The 17,256-nt window shown below is 49.3% G+C and overlaps 1 protein-coding gene across 6 annotated transcripts in view; it reads left to right on the plus strand.

The window, feature by feature from the left end:
• RFX2 (regulatory factor X2) overlaps nucleotides 1–17,256 on the plus strand; it is a 52,339-nt gene that overhangs the window by 12,000 nt on the left and 23,083 nt on the right. For 4 of the 6 annotated variants that reach the window (XM_061466803.1, XM_061466805.1, XM_061466806.1 and 1 more), the window contains exons 2-3: nucleotides 14,338–14,450; nucleotides 16,721–16,810. In XM_061466803.1, the coding sequence (XP_061322787.1) occupies nucleotides 14,346–14,450; nucleotides 16,721–16,810 (195 nt within the window). In that variant the 5' untranslated portion in view covers nucleotides 14,338–14,345. Of the gene's footprint in view, nucleotides 1–14,337; nucleotides 14,451–15,450; nucleotides 15,745–16,720; nucleotides 16,811–17,256 lie in introns of those variants that run through there. The other 2 variants (XM_061466804.1, XM_061466808.1) reach the window with 2 other exon arrangements.

Consider the following 17,256-nt stretch of genomic DNA (forward strand, 5'->3'; position numbering starts at 1 on the left):
TGTGTGAAGATGTAAAGCAAAGCCCAACCTTCTCACTGCTTGCTAGTGGCACCTGAGCTGAGCTGGCATTGCTTGGCAGCTCGTGTTTGGGATGCAATGGGGCATCTGAAGAGGGGGATCTGACACCAGGACCTGCTCCATTTCCCAGGCTCCAGAGGTGTGTGGATGCTCTTCTGTGCTCCAAGTCCTGCTCTTCCCACTGTTGCTCAGCTTGCAAGTGGAGGGATTCTTAGCATTCCTTCCAGTCTGCATCTTAGCTACACAACGTCTAATTACACTGCTCCACAACAGCTAGCCAGCAAATTAACATTAGAATGGATCTCAAGGTTTGTAATTACTCACAAATGTCACTAAGCTGGAGGAACCTGGTCTCTGCCTATCACCAGCCTCTCCTCCCAGGGCAGGGCTGTGCAGCCACCTTCTTCTCCTGCTTCTGGAGTCTTCCTATAGGTGCAAAATTCCTTGTCCTGAGGCCTTATTGTCCTTAGCAGCACCTTCCTCCTCTGTTGTTGTGGTAATTACTTTGGATACAGAAGTGTCACCAGAGTTAGGTGAGACCAGGCTCATAAGGGGAGCTGAATATGTGTCTTGGTTAAACCACGACTGAATTTCTTCACTGGGCTGAAGTTTCCCAGCCATTTCTACACCCTGGCAGCTGCTGCTTTCTCCTCTCTTCTCCCAGATCTGATTTTTGTTCCTTCAGGCAAAATATCTGCTGTAACTGTTGGAAGAGTTGCCTGTGGCAGTGATGGGGATGCTGCTTAGAAACCTGGCTCTCCTGATGGAGGGGAGTAGGAAACCTCACACATTGTGTAGTCTACCTTAGTGCTTGTCCTTGGGCAGGGCAGTGGCCTCAGCATCCTTTCTGCTGCTCATCTGCCCTGCTTTACAGCAAAAACAGGGGTTATCGTCACAGGAGCCCCCACCTCCAAAGGGATAGCTCTCACTGTTCAGGGGCTGGAAGCAGCAGGAGCAGTGGGGATGTTTGCATTGTTTCCTTCTGGGCTCCAAACTTAAAGCAGGATCTTGGGCTCCCTGCATAGACAGCACAGAGGCAATTACCTCCAGAATTTGCCTCAGGGTAGCTGCATCTCCTGGTACACCAAAACCGAGCTTTTCAGCCTCTAACAAGAGTATTTGGGGGTAGGTGGCTGGTGCTGGGTGCTGGAAACCCTCTACATCTCATAGCGCCTGCATCAAGAGCATCCTCTAACTAAACAGGGTCTGTCCAACCCTTACCTGGTTTTCACTCTGTTTTCCAGCTTAGTTTAACCAACATTTGCTTTTGGGAAAAGAACTGTGTGCTGTGAATTGAGGTTTGCTGCCTTTTTGTGGAGAAGGGGGGAAGGAATGAAATAATAGTTAATACTTAATGCATATGAGCAGCAATGCTGCTGGGGTTGCCTAGCAGCCACTTAGACAAGCAAGGGAATAAAAAGGGCTGTCTGAATGTGGCTGGAGCTGCTTTCTGGGTTTGTGGGTGGAATCTGACCCATGCAGTCCAGGTTGGGTTGGTTTTGGGAGGGGGAGGAGATGGTGGAATTTACAACTAATGGATATTTTAGCTCTGCCGGATCATCTCCATCCGCTCCCTCACCCCCATCTGGTTTTCCTTTTCACTTTTTCAAGTGCAACTTGGAAAGCTTGAGCCGAAGGGAGGTGTTAGAAGTTTTGTATGATTTCTGGAGCTGGAATGGGCAGAAAAACCTCCTTCAGAGAGACTTCTTCCTTCTCTTTAGGACTGCATCTCGCAGTCTGGAGAGCATTAGCATTTCACGGCCTCTTCAATGTGCCGCTCAGCACAGGCAGTAGATGCTGTGTAGCCTGGAAATAGCTCCTGCAGTCACACTTGACGCTTCTACCATTGCTCTCACGCTTGCAAGGAGTGGATGTACGTTTAATTTTCTGCAAAGCAAAAGCTGAAAGGGCTAAAAAGGAAAAAGGGAGGAGGGAGTTGCTGTATGCTGGTGACTAAATGCTCCCCCTCATGGGACCAGAAAATCCCCAAAGGATAAGGTTGGATTAAACCCCATTAGGAGATAAAACGAAGGAAGGCTGTTTAAAAAGTGACTTTTTGAAACTGGGTTCTTCTTTTTACTTGCTCACTAAAGGTTGGAAAGCTGGAAACCCTTTCTCTTGTCAGGCATAGCTCAGTGGGAGCAACAGGACTCCAGCAGCTGAAATGCTAAACCCCTGCCAGCATCCACACTCCAGAGGAGAGGTGTCAGCTCTCCATTTCAATGTGTTTGCCTTATCTCAGCGGTAACTTTTTAGCATATTAAAGCAGGAATGATGGCCCTTAGCACAAAGAAATGGGATCTTGGACTAAATGTGCCCATCTTAATAAGATATGAGCATCAGGGCAGCCAAACTCCTTTACACCTTGAAATGAGTTGATTGGACTTGGGTCAATGCCAGCAAAGAGATCACTTTAGTAATTTTGGTGGAAGGAGCAAGGTCGAGTTGTGGCTGCTCTCGTAGAATCCCAGCCTGGTTTGGGTTGGAGGGGACCTTAAAGCTCATCCAGTTCCAACCCCTGCCATGGGCAGGGACCCCTTCCACTGGAGCAGCTTGCTCCAAGCCCCTGTGTCCAACCTGGCCTTGAGCACTGCCAGGGATGGGGCACCCACAGCTTCTCTGTGCAACCACATTTCACACAGCATCAAGACTTCAGTGCTGGAGTTTGCCATAAGGCAATAGGCAGGGTGGGAAAAGGTATCATTAATCAAAGGAGCTTGTTTTGAGTTTCATTTTCTCTGCAGTGAATGCAAATGCTCCTGCATCACCTCAACCAGCTGCTCATGGTGTGGGTTTTTCCCTTTGCAGGGGAGATTCTTCAAGTTATGCCATTTCTTAATTCTCAGTTGTCACTTTTACATTGCCAAGCTCTGCCCCTCTCCTGTCTTGCACGAGTATCAGCTCTCTGCTGAATGTGCCCAGTGCTATGAGTCCTTCACCCAGTGGGTGAGTGATGTCTGCTTTCCATGGCGTGTGCCTCAGAGAAGCAAATACCTTGCTGCAATTTGTGCTGTGCCCTGGGCATCTGTGCCATTGGTTAGAGAAACACCCGAAAGCCATGGCAAAGGCAGTGCTAAAAGCACATCCACATCTGGAAACCAGCAACCCCTGTCGGTAATCACTGTGTGGGTGAACTGATGGGGTGCCGATTCCTAAGCTTGGATTTAAAAGTTGGAGGGATAAAATTCTGCCCAAATTCGGCTCCTATTGAATTGGGGAACCTGTGACAGCAGCATGTGGCCTTAATGGTGATTAGCAAACACAGCAGAACTTTTCTGTTTCAGATCATAGCACTGAGCCCAGGACAATGATGTGTTTCCACCAGCCCAGCAAAAGCCTGTCTCTAAGCTTGATTTCCACCTTAACATGCTCTACGTGTTTGTAAGTTTTTGCTTATGATTAATTGCCTCAAATTTTAATGTAAAAAAAAGCAAGGTAGAGAATTTAAATGAGTTTCCTACGTTCATAGAATTAGAAGAAAACATCTTTTTGGTGAGGTCCTCCTCTTTATCAAATCAGAAGGCGCTCACAAACCACACACGCCCTCTCCCAACAGCTCATTTCCCAGCCTACCTTCCTCAGGCTCACACATACCACTAAGGAAAGCAAACCTGGTTTATGTAAGCCAAATCCTGCTTTAAAGGGATCTAAATTGGGTCATGGAATGGTTTGGGTTGGAAGGGACCTTAAAGCTCATCCAGCTCCAAGCCCTGCCATGGGCAGGGACCCCTTCCACTGGAGCAGCTTGCTCCAAGCCCCTGTGTCCAACCTGGCCTTGGACACTGCCAGGGATGGGGCAGCCACAGCTTCTCTGGGCACCCTGTGCCAGCGCCTCAGCACCCTCCCAGGGCAGAGCTTCTGCCTAAGAGCTCATCTCAATCTGCTGGGAAACCTCTAGGAATCTACACATAGGTGGTGGTGGTGGGAAATAAAGTTGCAAGAGGACTTGCTCAGGGACTCGCGTTTGCAGGGAGCTGCTGCTGGTGCCTTCCTGGGGCAGCAAACTGCAGACCCAGCCTGGGGGGGGGGGGAAGCGTGTGCGTGCGTTTGCCTGATGACCAGTTACAGCCAGAAGAGGTGAACTCCTTCAGAATGTTTGTAAAACCAACCCAACCCAAGACGGTTCCTTTCCTGGGCATCTGCTTTGGAGCACAGCGAACTGCCCAGCCTGCTAACCCGTTTATTCTGAAATAACAATTAAATAAAGCCCAAACAAAGCCCCGGATCCCTCGGTCCCGTTCCGCCCCCCCCCCCCCCTCCCCGCGCAGTTACTATAGCAAAGAAATTATTTGTCAGTCCTCCCGGGCTGCTCAAAATACCCGCTGACATATTTAGTGAGCGCTCGCGGCGGGGAGGGCGGGCGGGGATGGGGATGGGGATGTTTGGTTTGGGAAGCGCTCCCCGCGTTGCCGAGCAACGCGCCCTGGACACGGGAGGGGACCGCGTCGCCCTTGGCAACCGCTGTTGCTCCCCAAACAGCGCTGCCTGCGCATCCTCCCCATGGATCGGCGGCTTCCTCCGCCCGCGCCGCGCGTCCGAGGGGCTGGGAAGGGTCCCTGGGTCCCCCCAAGGTAATGTCAGGGTCGGGGTTCAAGTCAGCTTCCCCCTCCGTGAGTTTATGGCTCAAAAGGGCTTAAATCTTCCCTCTCGGTGTCACGGCCTCCGAGCACAATGAGCGCAGCACTGGAGGATGTTAAACCGCAGCTTTGCCTTGCCCGCTCAGTGGATGGAGACGACCAAGCGGTTTGTGGGTGTCGTCTGAACCCCTCCCTAGCCAGGCTGAGGACAGAAGGGGCAGTGGCCTGAGAGGCTGCTCAGAAGGAGCCACCCCCCCTCTTTATGTCTCCAGGCCAAACCCACTGCCCTCAGGAATTTATTGCCTGGATAAAAGGCATAATTCACTTCATTCTAGTTCAGGAACAGTCAATTCTCTTTCTTTGGGCTATCAGAGCAGTTGTTGCAAGCTCTTCTCCCATTCGTCTAGAATACGCTCTGTCCTATTGCTGTCCTCACCTAAAATACAGCAGGGCTTTTCTCCAAGAGCAGAATATTCAAATGCCTATTCCCCAAACTGCGTTTCTAGGGCATCTGAAGCAGCCTTCTCGTTTCTTGCCTTTCCAGGAAGAATTGTGTTTTTCTAGATAGTTGTGTCTTCTGTCTGGGGTGGTGTTAATGCTGGAGTCTGCAGTACCCATCACTAAGTGCTGTATGAACCCTCAGTTTCTGCAGGGAAATACCCAGCACCTTGGCCCTCTTCTCTGTGCACTCTTACCAGTGCACTGGAAAGCAATTGCTCCTGTTCCATTGCTCATGCCGATGTTTGAAAGAGACAACGAAGTGTCAGGAGAAGGAAACCATCTTCCTCCTCCTCCTTGTGCCTGCCCAGGCACTACCTCCCTCTCAGAGGGGAACAGTGACCACTTCTTGTTTCTCTCCTTGCTCCTTTCAGGCTTCTCAAGCTCCCAAATACAAACCCACAGCATCACCAATGCTCGTGACCACTTGCTCATCCCCTTGAGCCATCTTTCAGCCCATGAGCAGCCTCCGGAGCCCTCAAGCTCAGGCTGTAAAATCCAAGACGAAGTTGTCTCTCCTCTGAATGGCCACAGTTGATGTTTGTGGCTTGTTCTGCTTAACCTTGTTAAGCCCCACACTGCTTTTGAATGGTGCTGTATAAATAAATAACAACATACAAGGCTGTGCTGGCAGCGGTTGCTTCTGTATTTGTTGGTCACTGGAGAGGCATGATGGAAACAGCCACATCTAAATGAAATCCTGCAGCAAATCTCCTACTTCACACTTACAGTGGCATATTCCACACTTTTCTGCCACAGGACAAGCTAGAAAAGCTGGTATTGCAAAACCACAGTCGAATACCAAGGTTTGCAGTTCCTGGTCCCAAAATAAGCCCAGTTCCCTGTGTGTGGGGGGTGGGAATTAGCTGTACCCAGGTACCTGGGATCATCCTGAGAGCACACAGAAGCAGGGCTACAGACCTCAGGGCTCAAATAACCAGATGTTCTGATTTGGGTGACTAAGCTTTGGCGTAGACAGGAACTTTTGGAATGCTTTTGTGCCAGATTTTCACTTGATGTGCTGTATTTCCCCTGGTGAATCAGAGCCTGGGAAACCCCTGCAGTGCACCTATTAAACATGTGAGAAAATGATTAATTTGAACCCAGAAGTTGGGCTTGGTTTTGCCAGGTAGCACCAAGGCTTATGTTGGAGCCGGTATCTGAAGGGCCTTGGTATGGAGTACAGTGTGGTGTGTGACTTGTAATTCCTCCTTCCGGAAGCTTCCTTACTGCTCACCAGACATCAGGGTGTTGTTTCGTGGGTACCATTATTTGCCACCATTATAGCAAACCCTTCCTGAAGTCAAAACTGGGCTAGTGAAGAGGAAGGCAACAACTCTTCCATCCCTGGCAGTGTTCAAGGCCAGGTTGGACACGGGGGCTTGGAGCAAGCTGCTCCAGGGGAAGGGGTCCCTGCCCGTGGCAGGGGTTGGAGCTGAAGGGGGTTTAAGGTCCCTTCCAACCCAACCCAGGCTGGGATTCTGAGTTTCAAGCACTCATTGGACTTTGAGAACAAACAGGGGCTCCCAGGTGATTCTGTTGGGAGTCTGAGGGTGAAATGCAGAGGCAGTGAATAGGCTGCAGGCTGGCCCCTGCGGTTCTGAGCACCCAAAGGGATGCGTTCAGATCTGAAGGAATCCAGTCCTGGCTTTGACACTTGGAGAGTATTCCTCTTATTAACCCAGAAAGCAAACAGGACGGGGTTTTGGGGGGGGAGGTTCACAGCGTTACATTGCCCGTGGTCAGGTCTGAGATCCATGCACATGGGATTTGTGCACACATTAAACCATCACAGCATCTGCTCTTCAGTCTCCGCTGGCTCTTAAGGAAACTCCACATTACACAGCCAGCACGGACACATTCCTCCCTCTCTTCTGCCTCTCTGAAAGTTACTTTTAAAGCCACAGCAAAGATGAGTGAGCTGCTGTTACACAACAGTTCCGTGTGTGTGTGTGTATCTGTATGACTTGACTTGAGTCCATGAAATCTAATTAAAGACCGAGTGTCTATTTGTATTTTGGTGTATTATTAACTTGCTAATAAAAGCTGTTTCCAAACTTGTATTTTTCCATGAGGACCAGGTTGCTGAAAACAGAAAACCAACCAACTAACAGAGCCCCTAAGCAGCTCTACACTGCCTGCTGCCCTTGAGATGTGTGCTTTGGGTTTATCTGTGTTTCCAGGGAACTGGAGCTCTTGGACAAGCAGCCTTTGCTTCTGGTTTAAATTCATTTAACCTCATCAGTGGAAGGGTCTGGTGCCTTCTCTGTTTATAACATTTCACAGCAATATAACAAGCAGCCTCTCCAAAATCAGGTTCTTATCAGGTTCCTTGTCGTGTTTGTCTCCCCCTTCCATCCCCTTCACTTCCTGCCGCTTACTAAAAGGCTAAAGGTTGTGACATGAGGGTCAGGATGCCCTTCTGATGATCACCCTTCAAGTGCCAGCCCCTGCTCATCTGACAGGGCTTGCTTTCAGCTGCAATGGCCATAAGGGCACCTTCCCCCTGCCCAGAGCCCAGAGCTGGCCCAAACCTCTCCCCTCTCCTCTGCAGGAAGGGGATGCTGGTTTAGGAGGGGCTGGTTGTGAAAGGTGAAAGCTGCTGCAGCCCTTGGGATGCAGATGGTACCCGAGTGCTTGTGTCTGCTGCTGGGGATGCCCAGCACCATCCTTGGTGTTGCTGCAGGCATTCTGGGCTGTCCTTGGTGTGTGATGAGGGGTTTGGATGGAAGTCAAGGCTTTGATGAGCTGAGATTTGTCCTGTCTTAACCTGCTCCAGCATTTCCTGGCTCCCTCTGAAAGCCAGAACAGCAGGTTCTTCTTCCAGGGCTTTTAGAGCCACTTTAAACCCAGGAAATACTGCAGCTCTCCTAAGTCCAGCTGGGATTGTGACTGTGCCAATCATAGAACATGCTGGACAAGGATTAAGTTCGGGTGCTAACCAGCCAGACTTCCAGATGCACCCATCCCTAACAGGGCATCCCCTCTATCTTCTGAAGGAAGAGGGAACTCCTAAACATGGGTGCTGATAGGGCAGGTTCTCTTTGGTTCAGCCACCCAAAAGTGAAGAGTTTCATGGATGGGTGAGCTGGAATCATGTTCCAGGGGAACACCTGGTATTTCTTCTAGATGGCAGGCTTTGGAGACACACGCAGCAGGGAATAAAGGATGTGTGTGGACACAGAGGCAAGCTGGGGCTGATGCAAGTGTTTGCCTCAGTTCTGCTCTGAGGTGGTGTGATTCACTTGGTCTCATTTGCATTCACATCCAATAGATCTCATAGAATGATAGACTCATGGAATGGTTTGGGTTGAAGAGACCTTAAAGCTCATCCGGTTCCAACCCCATGTCACAGGCAGGGACACCTTCCACTAGGCCAGGTTGCATTTCCTTTTCCAAGGTATTAAACACTTCCTTTCTATGCCCTGGTTAAAACAGAGCCGATGCCTTTTCAGGGCAAATTCCTAAATAGAGACTAAGCCAAAAATGTTGAACCAACTGGAAAATAGCGAAGTTTTTCTTTAGTAAAAAAATGGGGCATAGAGGGTGGTGGATAAACTGATGGATAGTGTGCATCTGCTGGAAAAGAAGGTCAAAATCTGCTCTTCCCGGCACTCCTCTTATTTTCAGTCACTTTTGAGAGCACTGAGGATTCTCAGGAGTGAATCTATGCAATGTCAAACCCCTCATTCCTCTTTTAGAGCCCATATAAGAACGTGATGCTCAAATAGCATTTTTATTCCTTCTGAATTCCCTTACTCCTGTTCTGGTTTTCCTATTTATGCAAGCTCCAGGCCAACTAAGCCTGAATAAAAGTGCCAGAAACCAAAGAACCCTTTTAAAATGTAAAAAACCCTTCTTTTGAAGCATGCAAAAAACGCACAAAACCAAGCAAAAAGAAAGCAAGCAAACCCCTGGCTTTGGATTTTGATCCCAGCAGTGTTCTGGATGAGAAGTAACCATTAGGGGGGTTGAAATTCAACTGCAGCATCCCCAGTATTTGCAGTAAAATGCCAGCTATCAGGAGGTTTCTATAAAGGGATGGCTGTATGCTGAACTTGCAGATGGAAACGGGACCATATGTGATTCCCTGGTTATTTCACCCCCTGCTCAGCCCAAGAGCCATTTGACAGGAAGAATCCATGGAGCCCAAACTGTGCACAGCTGAGCGCCCGGTGCTGGGTCTCCTACATGGCATTAGCTCCTGCTAATATTAAAGATGTCCAAAGGTTACCTCCTGCATTGATTCAGGGTAAAGCTTCCTATAAAATGCCATTAGCAATAACATCCAGCTCTTGAGGTTTCCTGCAACCCTGGTGCATCCACCCTTTTTAGTCCTGTGTCTGCATGGAATGAAGCTTCTGTCTGTCCCCGTGACAGATTTATCTTGGATTCCTTCTATGGGATGCGGCTGACAACATGTGCAGGTGATGATTAAAAGTTCAGGATAGCTCCTTTTAGCAGGAGAGCTAGTGCACTAGGCGTGGGCTTCCTGTGTGAACAAACCCATCAGAAATAAAACAAGCAAGTGTAATTAGAGCAAGTTCACCTGGAAAAAGACACTTTCCCCACCTTTTTATAGAAAAATAATGTAGTAGAATAATTGATAGTTCTTGAACAAGAAACTCATCAAAGATATTTTCCTTTCCCTCACTTCTGTTCCAGTATTACATAGCAGCCTCCCAGTATCTGAAGAGAAGGCTCCAGGGAGACCTCAGAGCAGCCTGAGGTCTTGTAGCCCTAAAGGGGCTACAGGAAACATGGAGAGGGGCTTTGGACAAGGGTGACCAAGTAAGCTTTGAAAAGCAAATTAAATATAATCCTTTATGATACTTGTCTTCAAATAGGTCTTCAAATACTCGTCTTCAACTAAGCAAGTGATTCACTGGAACAGTGACAGTGTTGGTGCTTCGAAAGCAGCACTAGTATGGATGTAGGATCAGTCTGGATGCTGGTGTAGGCTAGCTCATGCATTTTACATTTCTGCCTTCAGAAAAGAAAGAGATATAAATACGAGACCTAAATACCCCATGAGAGCCAAGACTGTGCCAGTCCCACCCCTGCTTTCTGTGAGGCTGCTCCTCAAATAGAAACGTGAGGCAGGGGAGGATTGTATTCACTTCAGCTGGTGACATCTTCCAGTATGAAACCACCGAGGAGCTGGGCTGCAGTTCCAACAGAAGCAACCCTGGGCCTGAGGAAGTCAAGGACTTAAACCCTCTTTTATTTGAAGGCTCAGGGCTGCCTGGGGTGCTGCTGGTCCTTATATGTCCCATGGAGCATGGACCAGAGCACCAAAGGAAAGCAGCCCAAATACCTCCCTGTGGCAGGCTCCTGCTCTGGCTCTGCTCAGCAGCAGGTACTGGATGCTTGCGTGTTGGCATTTAGCTCTGAAATGGTTTTGTTTGAGTGCTCAGGAGCTCGTAGTTTATATGAAACCATTCCTTGGAAAAACACTTGCAGTTCCTCATCTCTTGGCAGCACAGCCCCAGCACCCTTCCAGCTCCTTCCTCTCCTGAGCTCTTTTGGGGACCTTGGGAACCGCTGCAGAGGATGCTGCTGCTTTCCCTTCTCGGCACTTGGAAGCTGTGGGCTGTTCTCCTGCTGTCCCCTCTTTCCCTCCCCGTTCTGGCTGCGAATTGCTCCTCTTATCTCTGCTTTCCCAGCCTTTGGCAGCTGGTTTAGGCAGGGGAGATTAACAAAGGCAAGGCCATTTACATGAAGGCAATGTGGTTTATGAATGGAACGGTGAGAAGTGGAGTTTTTATCAGCCCCCAAGGCTAGTGATAGTACTACTTGTCTTTCTCAAATGCATTCAGACTTTGAGGCCAGTGCTCAACAAATCCCTTACCTGGGGGAGTATTGTGGCTTTTTTAGGAGTGTGAAACTTGAAGCCTGGGGAAGGGGAAGCATCTGTTCAAGGTCATGGAGCAAATCGGTGGCAGAACCAGAAACAGCACCCAGAAATTCTTAGTTGTTTTCTGTCTTTTCTTTCCTGTTTGCTTGGATACCGAGATAGCTGTGAGTAAACAGGAGCTTTGTTATCTGCCTGATTCATTCAGGGATGATGCAAGCTGGAATCCAGATTTCTGCAGCGCCTTCCACAGTCCTGATGCTGCCCCTGGCATCACCAGCCCCATTGAGCAACCAGAGTTTTGAACTTGTCTCTACCTGAATCGCTGATGTCTTGAGCGATTTCATTCCTGATGCACGGTCAGGTCCCATCTGCTCTTTTCCCTGGCATAACAACTGACTTGTCTCTTTGCTCTTCTTAGCCCAGCAAGGAGCCCTGGATGGGGATGCTGCTCCTCTCTGTGACCCACCAGCAGCTCTCTTGACTACTAATAAGCTTCTCAGTTCGTGCCAGCCCCCCAGTGCAGGGGCTGCCAAGCTGCCAGGCTTTCACCCGCTGCCAAACGCCACGAGACACCTTCTAATAGCTTCTGTTGGTCACTCCTGCTGTGAGAGAGCTACAGCATCCTTCCCCAGGCGGCAGAGGAAGCAAGCATGGCTGGGGTGAGCCTCTCTCTCTTAGACCAGATCTAAGAGGAAGGCAGCAAATCTGAGATCTTTGGGAAACAGGAGGGCTCGCTTTTGAGCTAAGTAAGGAATCATGGAATGGTTTGGGTTGAAGGAACCTTAAAGCTCATCCAGCTCCAACCCCAACACCTTCCACTGGAGCAGCTTGCTCCAAGCCCCTGTGTCCAACCTGGCCTTGGACACTGCCAGGGATGGGGCAGCCACAGCTTCTCTGGGCACCCTGTGCCAGCGCCTCAGCACCCTCACAGGGAAGAGCTTCTGCCTAAGAGCTCATCTCAGTCTCCCCTCTGGCAGGTTCAAGCCGTTCCCCTTGGCCTGTCCCTACAGGCCCTTGTCCCAAGCCCCTCTCCAGGTTCCCTGCAGCCCCTTCAGGCACTGGAGCTGCTCTCAGGTCTCCCCTTCAGGAGCCTTCTCTTCTCCAGGCTGCCCCAGCCCAGCTCTCTCAGCCTGGCTCCAGAGCAGAGCTGCTCCAGCCCTTGCAGCATCTTCTCTGATTCATCTGCATCTCTGTTAGGAGAGGCTGATCAGAAACACTGTAAAACTTCCTTCCCTGTGGGAGGCGATAAATGAGATGGAAGCAGAGAAGCGGGGCCTTTCATGGGCATTTGCTTTAGGGATGTGGCAGAACTGCCAAAGAGCTGCTCAAGCAGATGGCCGAGCTCCAGCAGCCGATGTCCATACAGGAGCCACAAGGGTGTTCCTTACACCGCACACATAGCACCCAAGAAGAGGGAAGAGCAAGACTTCGGATGCCACATTCCCTCTCCTGGAAAGCTGCTGTTTTATCCATCTTCTGGAGCCCTGTGCCTGCTCACTCAGGAGCTGTGCTCCGGGGACATCAGCAAAGCTCTGGAGCACCTTGCAGTGGTTTCTCAGAGCATAGGAATTCTGTTTCTGTTGTCAGCTTCTCATCACTGTGGATTAACGTTAGCAGTGTGTGTCTCTCCAGTCCTCAGGAAGCACAGGATGGCTTTAATGGGAAATGAATTATTCTTTATCCAGGATGTTGCACTGATAAACAAGATCATAAGAAGTCTTGTACATGTGCCTTGGTGGCCCCAGTGCTTCTGTGTCTGTCTACCTTGTCTGGAAGGACCAGATTTCATCGGTCCCTGTGTCTGGCTTGGTTGTCATCGGTAGCAGAGCCTGTGTTTTGTAACAAAACTGAGTAGTACATTGGTGATTTATTTTGGCAGCTGACAGTTCAGCTTCCACCCTGCCCCTCCTTGGGTCACCGAGGGAAACCAGAAGGTGAAATTCATCAGCAGGGAGGAACAGGCGGTAATTTGGAGACAGCATCTCTTCTGAGCATCCTTTTCGCATTAGAAGTACGCTTGAAAAGAGAGCTTTCTGTGGACTTGAAATGCCAAGATCTGACCCCACCAGACCCATTCTCAAACAGATCATTAAAATATATTGGGCAATTCACCTTTCTTCTCTAACCTCTCCTTGTTAGAGTCTTCCACTTGCAAAACCCTCAAAAGCTGTGAACCAGAGCCCTTTACCTCCCCATTGCATTGCCTTTTACCACAAAGAGCTATCAGATGATAGGCCAGCATCCCTCCCTTTCTCATTTTCCCTTTTGCCTCTTAACATGCACAAAGTCGAGGAAGAAGTTTAAATATTGGATGCAGAAAGGAAACAAAATGGAAAAGGTTTCCTGCTGTTATTTGGAGGCTCTATTATGCTCAGCAGTGAGGCTGAGAGAGGAGAGATGCTGCTGCTCCAAATCGGGATGTTTCTGAAGGGTTTGGTTTTGAAGTGGCAGCAAGAAAGCTCTTAAAATAGTTTTTTAAACAGGAACTTTCACAAGCAACTGAGAAATAAAAGGTCCCCCCCTCCATATTACATCAAAACCCCCCATATGACACTGTTTGTACTCGGGAAGCAGCAGGTTTGGTGTCCCTTGGGTGGCGATGGACACAGCGAGCCAGGGCAGTGCCGTGTGGGAGCAAGGAGTCCCAAGGGATAAAGAACCCTGCCCTCCTGCCATCTCTCCATCCCCAGGATGTTCCCATGTGGCCCTTGGGATGCTTCCCAAGGTGGCTGAGCAGTGCTGGCCGGGATGGGGGGAGCTGGGTAACTTGAAGATGCTGAGGGCATCACCTCCATAGGGTTGCAGTATGGGAGCAGGCCTGGAGGATGATGTGGGGACCTGAGTGAGGCTCAGGTGGGGTTCTGGAGCAATGGGTGGGAGCGGGGAGGTGTTTCTTTGTGGGGGTGATTTGGGGGTGTTAAAAAGATGCTCTTCATGTTTGATTCTTGGTTATTGTAACCCAAACTGGCCACCCTGCTTTTCTGACAGCATCAGCTAAGCTCCAGGCACATATTTATTCAGGGTTAGTTAAAGATGAGAAGGAATAAAACTGATTTTAGAAGCGTGCTTTTACTCTTCCAGATCTGGAGCTGTCCTCACTGTGACACACTAATTTTCCAGCGCTACTTTTTGGTTATATTTAGAAATGCATTTTCTGTTCCTTCCCTCTCCTTTCGGTGGAACAATTGTGCAACTTTCTTTTTTTCTCAATAGAATCCTCTATTCAAATTAGCTCCAAGACTAAAAAGAGGCCTCTGTGTAGGAAGGTAGCACCTTCCTTCCTAGCACTTCCCTTGCATCTTCCAGTGGGATTTTGTGCCGTTGGGCCGCGGGTTCCTGGGGTGTAGCTGTGCTTTCCCTGCCTGACCTCCCCTCTGCTCTCCCCAGCAGTGAGCATGCAGAGTTCCGAGGGTGGATCAGACTCAGCAGCTTCCGTGGCACTTCACACCTCAGCGTCAGCCCAAGCTCCGGTGGTGCAGCTGGTGCCATCGTCGCAGCAGGTAAGGGATGCACAGCAGGGATTAGGGTTTCCATGCGGAAGAGCCTGGGTTTGCTCACAGATGTATTTTAATCCAGGGGGTTTATATAGGTTGGATGGGGCTTGGAGCAACCTGGTCTAGTGGAAGGTGTCCTTGCCTGTAGCAGGGATGCCAGTCTGGGGTTTTAGGTTTGTTAATCAGCAACTTGAAGTAGTGGAGAGAACCTGTTGCTGGACTTTTAAAGGCCCCAGAGATTTCCTGTGTTAGCCCTACAAACGTGCAAGCTGTAAACCATGGGATTGAGATCTTGACTACCTGAGGAGGCCACTTCATGCAGTCTGGTGTTTGCTTTAGTGTAAGATCCTGTTGTTATCTGGTGTGTCAATAAAAGCAGGAGAAAACGAAACAGTCCTTAAAGGCATCTCTGCAAATGAGGTACTGAGCTCAACAAAGAGGTGAAGGAAGTGCTAAGGCAGGGAGAGGGTGGAGAAGCCACATGCTGGTCTCTTCGTTTGGTAGGTGGGGAGGAGGTGTCCATGATTCTGATATATTAATATGATGCTCCTGGGAGGTCTGATGGGAGAGAAATGATAGCTTCAGCTGATGAATGAATCTGCCTCGTTGGAAATGGGAAGGGTTAAGTAAAACTGGTTCCTTTTTGTGCCTTTTGGGGAACTATCACAAGAAGTTTTTGTCGCAGGAAACCGGAGGGATAAGAGGATGGGTGGGTGTAACTTAGCTACACCCTTCCCAGCTCCCAAGTGAACAGAAGCAGCTGCCATTGGATGCTGATGGAAAGGAATAATTAGAAGTTAGGAACTGGTAGGAGCATCTCCCCAGCAGACCTGAACATTCACCTCACTGCCCAGCTCGCTGTCACCTCTCAAACCTCCCACCCTGGATTGCTCTGGGCAGCGTTTCTTGTTCCCGTTGGAATGATGCGGATACCACTGAGCAATAGTGTATTTGAGGCATTGTCAGTCATTTGACTGTGACAACTTGTTAAAGAAGTTTAGAAAGCCCCTTGGCTTTGGATTATGAAATTACCCATCCAGCCTGTGCCGGTGCTGTCGTCGTGACACGGAGTATGGAGTGGAACTGCATGGATTAAGGAAGACCCAGAGGATCATGGAAGATTGCTGAAGAGGAGAAGCATCCAGCGCCTTCCCTTCTCACCAGCAGGACAAAGAAAACACCAGGGATGAGCTGCTGGCAGCGAGACTGGTGTGAGGCTGAAGCCTTTGGTGGTGTTGATCACTGGGCTACCTTTCAGTGCGAACAAAGGCTGTACGAACAGGACGGCCTCATCTTACAGGTTGGGGGTGAATAATTACAGCTAGAGGGCTAAAAATCAGAAGCATATGTGTGTAAGGTAGCCAGTAACGGTCAAGGTCTCTTTAGGATTCATGTGGCAGCTTTTTGTTCTGTTGGCCCAATCTGCTGGGTATTGTTAAAGCCTCAGCCCACAGAAGATGACTATCTCCTTGGGGAAGGTCCTCACTGGTTTAAAAGACCATACTGATACTTGGCTTTGGGCCCCACTGAATCGTTTCCATCCCCCACATCCCCATGCTTGTTTTGTTGGCTCTGCAAGGTGCTGAGCACTCTCTGAAGTGTGTGTCCAACCTCAAACTGAATGCCAGCACAGAGAGCAGGAGGACGATGGAAATGACAGTGCAGAGGTAGAGGACAGTGACCACCGCAAGGCAAGGCAAAGCAGTTTTGTGCTCTTGGTGGCACTGAAGATGGAGATGCTTCATGGGAGCTTTGGTGCTGGTAGAACGTGGAAGGGCTGTGCTTGGAGAATGGGATTTCTTGTTGCAGGAGGCAGAGGGTGGTTTGGAATAGAATCAGAATAGTTAGGGTTGGAAAGGACCTTAAGATCATCCAGCTCCAACGAGATACAGTTGATATATACTAGTTATGTACTAGAACAGCAGCCCTAAGAGAAGAAACTTTGCAATAGGAGGAGGATGTGAGTGTGTGAGGGGTGGTTCTTGTTTAGCTGTGGCTGAACCTCATGTTGGGGTGGTGTTATTTCTTCATGTGGAGACAAGATGATCCATGTCAGAAAATGTGGATCCAGCTTTTCCCAAGTTTGGGGTGTGGGGTTCAGGGGGGTGTCTGGTGCAGATTGCATCGGAAGGATGGGAACCGCAGGGATGCCAAGTAAGGGACTAGTGCTACTGAAGTAGGAGGCAAGCTTTCCTTGAGAGATTGAAAGGGAATACCTAACTTACCTGTGTAACACACCCAGAGTAAGTGTCTGTTGCTCTATCTTCTCCTTTCAGAGGGTTTTGGTCCAAGCCACGGGCTCTGCTCCCAAAGGAGCGCAGATGCAGCAAATCTCTGTTCCCAGAGTCCATCAGGCTGCACAACAGGTAATAATACCTCTGGGGTGAGGCACCACCCCTGTGTCACCCACAGGATGTCTAAACATCGCCAGATAGTTGCTTAGGAAAGTCCATGCTCTTGATGAGAGAGCCCTGGAGATCACTATGAGAGTAGCTTTCACCATCTCTCTTCCTTTCTTAGACTGATGGCAAAAGAGCCTCTCAAGATACCTAAAGTTTAGAAAGAGCCTTCAGCATCCCAGGTGTCTTCTGTATATCTGAAGATTTGATGGATGCTTTTCATTGCTGTTTAAAAGCAGTCCTCCTCTGGAAAGACTTTTTTAGAGGCAGAGTGTTTGGGATTCTTTTTTAATGCCACAGATAAATGCACTGACTGCGTGTGGCTTCGTAGCAAGGTGAGGTGACAGAGAGCCATGCAAGTGTTCTTATTTATCTGAACTCTGCCTTTTGCAGCCCTTGTTTCCTAAGAAACC

This window comes from Pezoporus flaviventris, unplaced genomic scaffold (assembly GCF_033815535.1).
Source record: "Pezoporus flaviventris isolate CSIRO_AGI_PZ_B2104156 unplaced genomic scaffold, CSIRO_AGI_Pfla_v1 ptg000043l, whole genome shotgun sequence".
Classification (NCBI taxonomy): Eukaryota; Metazoa; Chordata; class Aves; order Psittaciformes; family Psittacidae; genus Pezoporus; species Pezoporus flaviventris.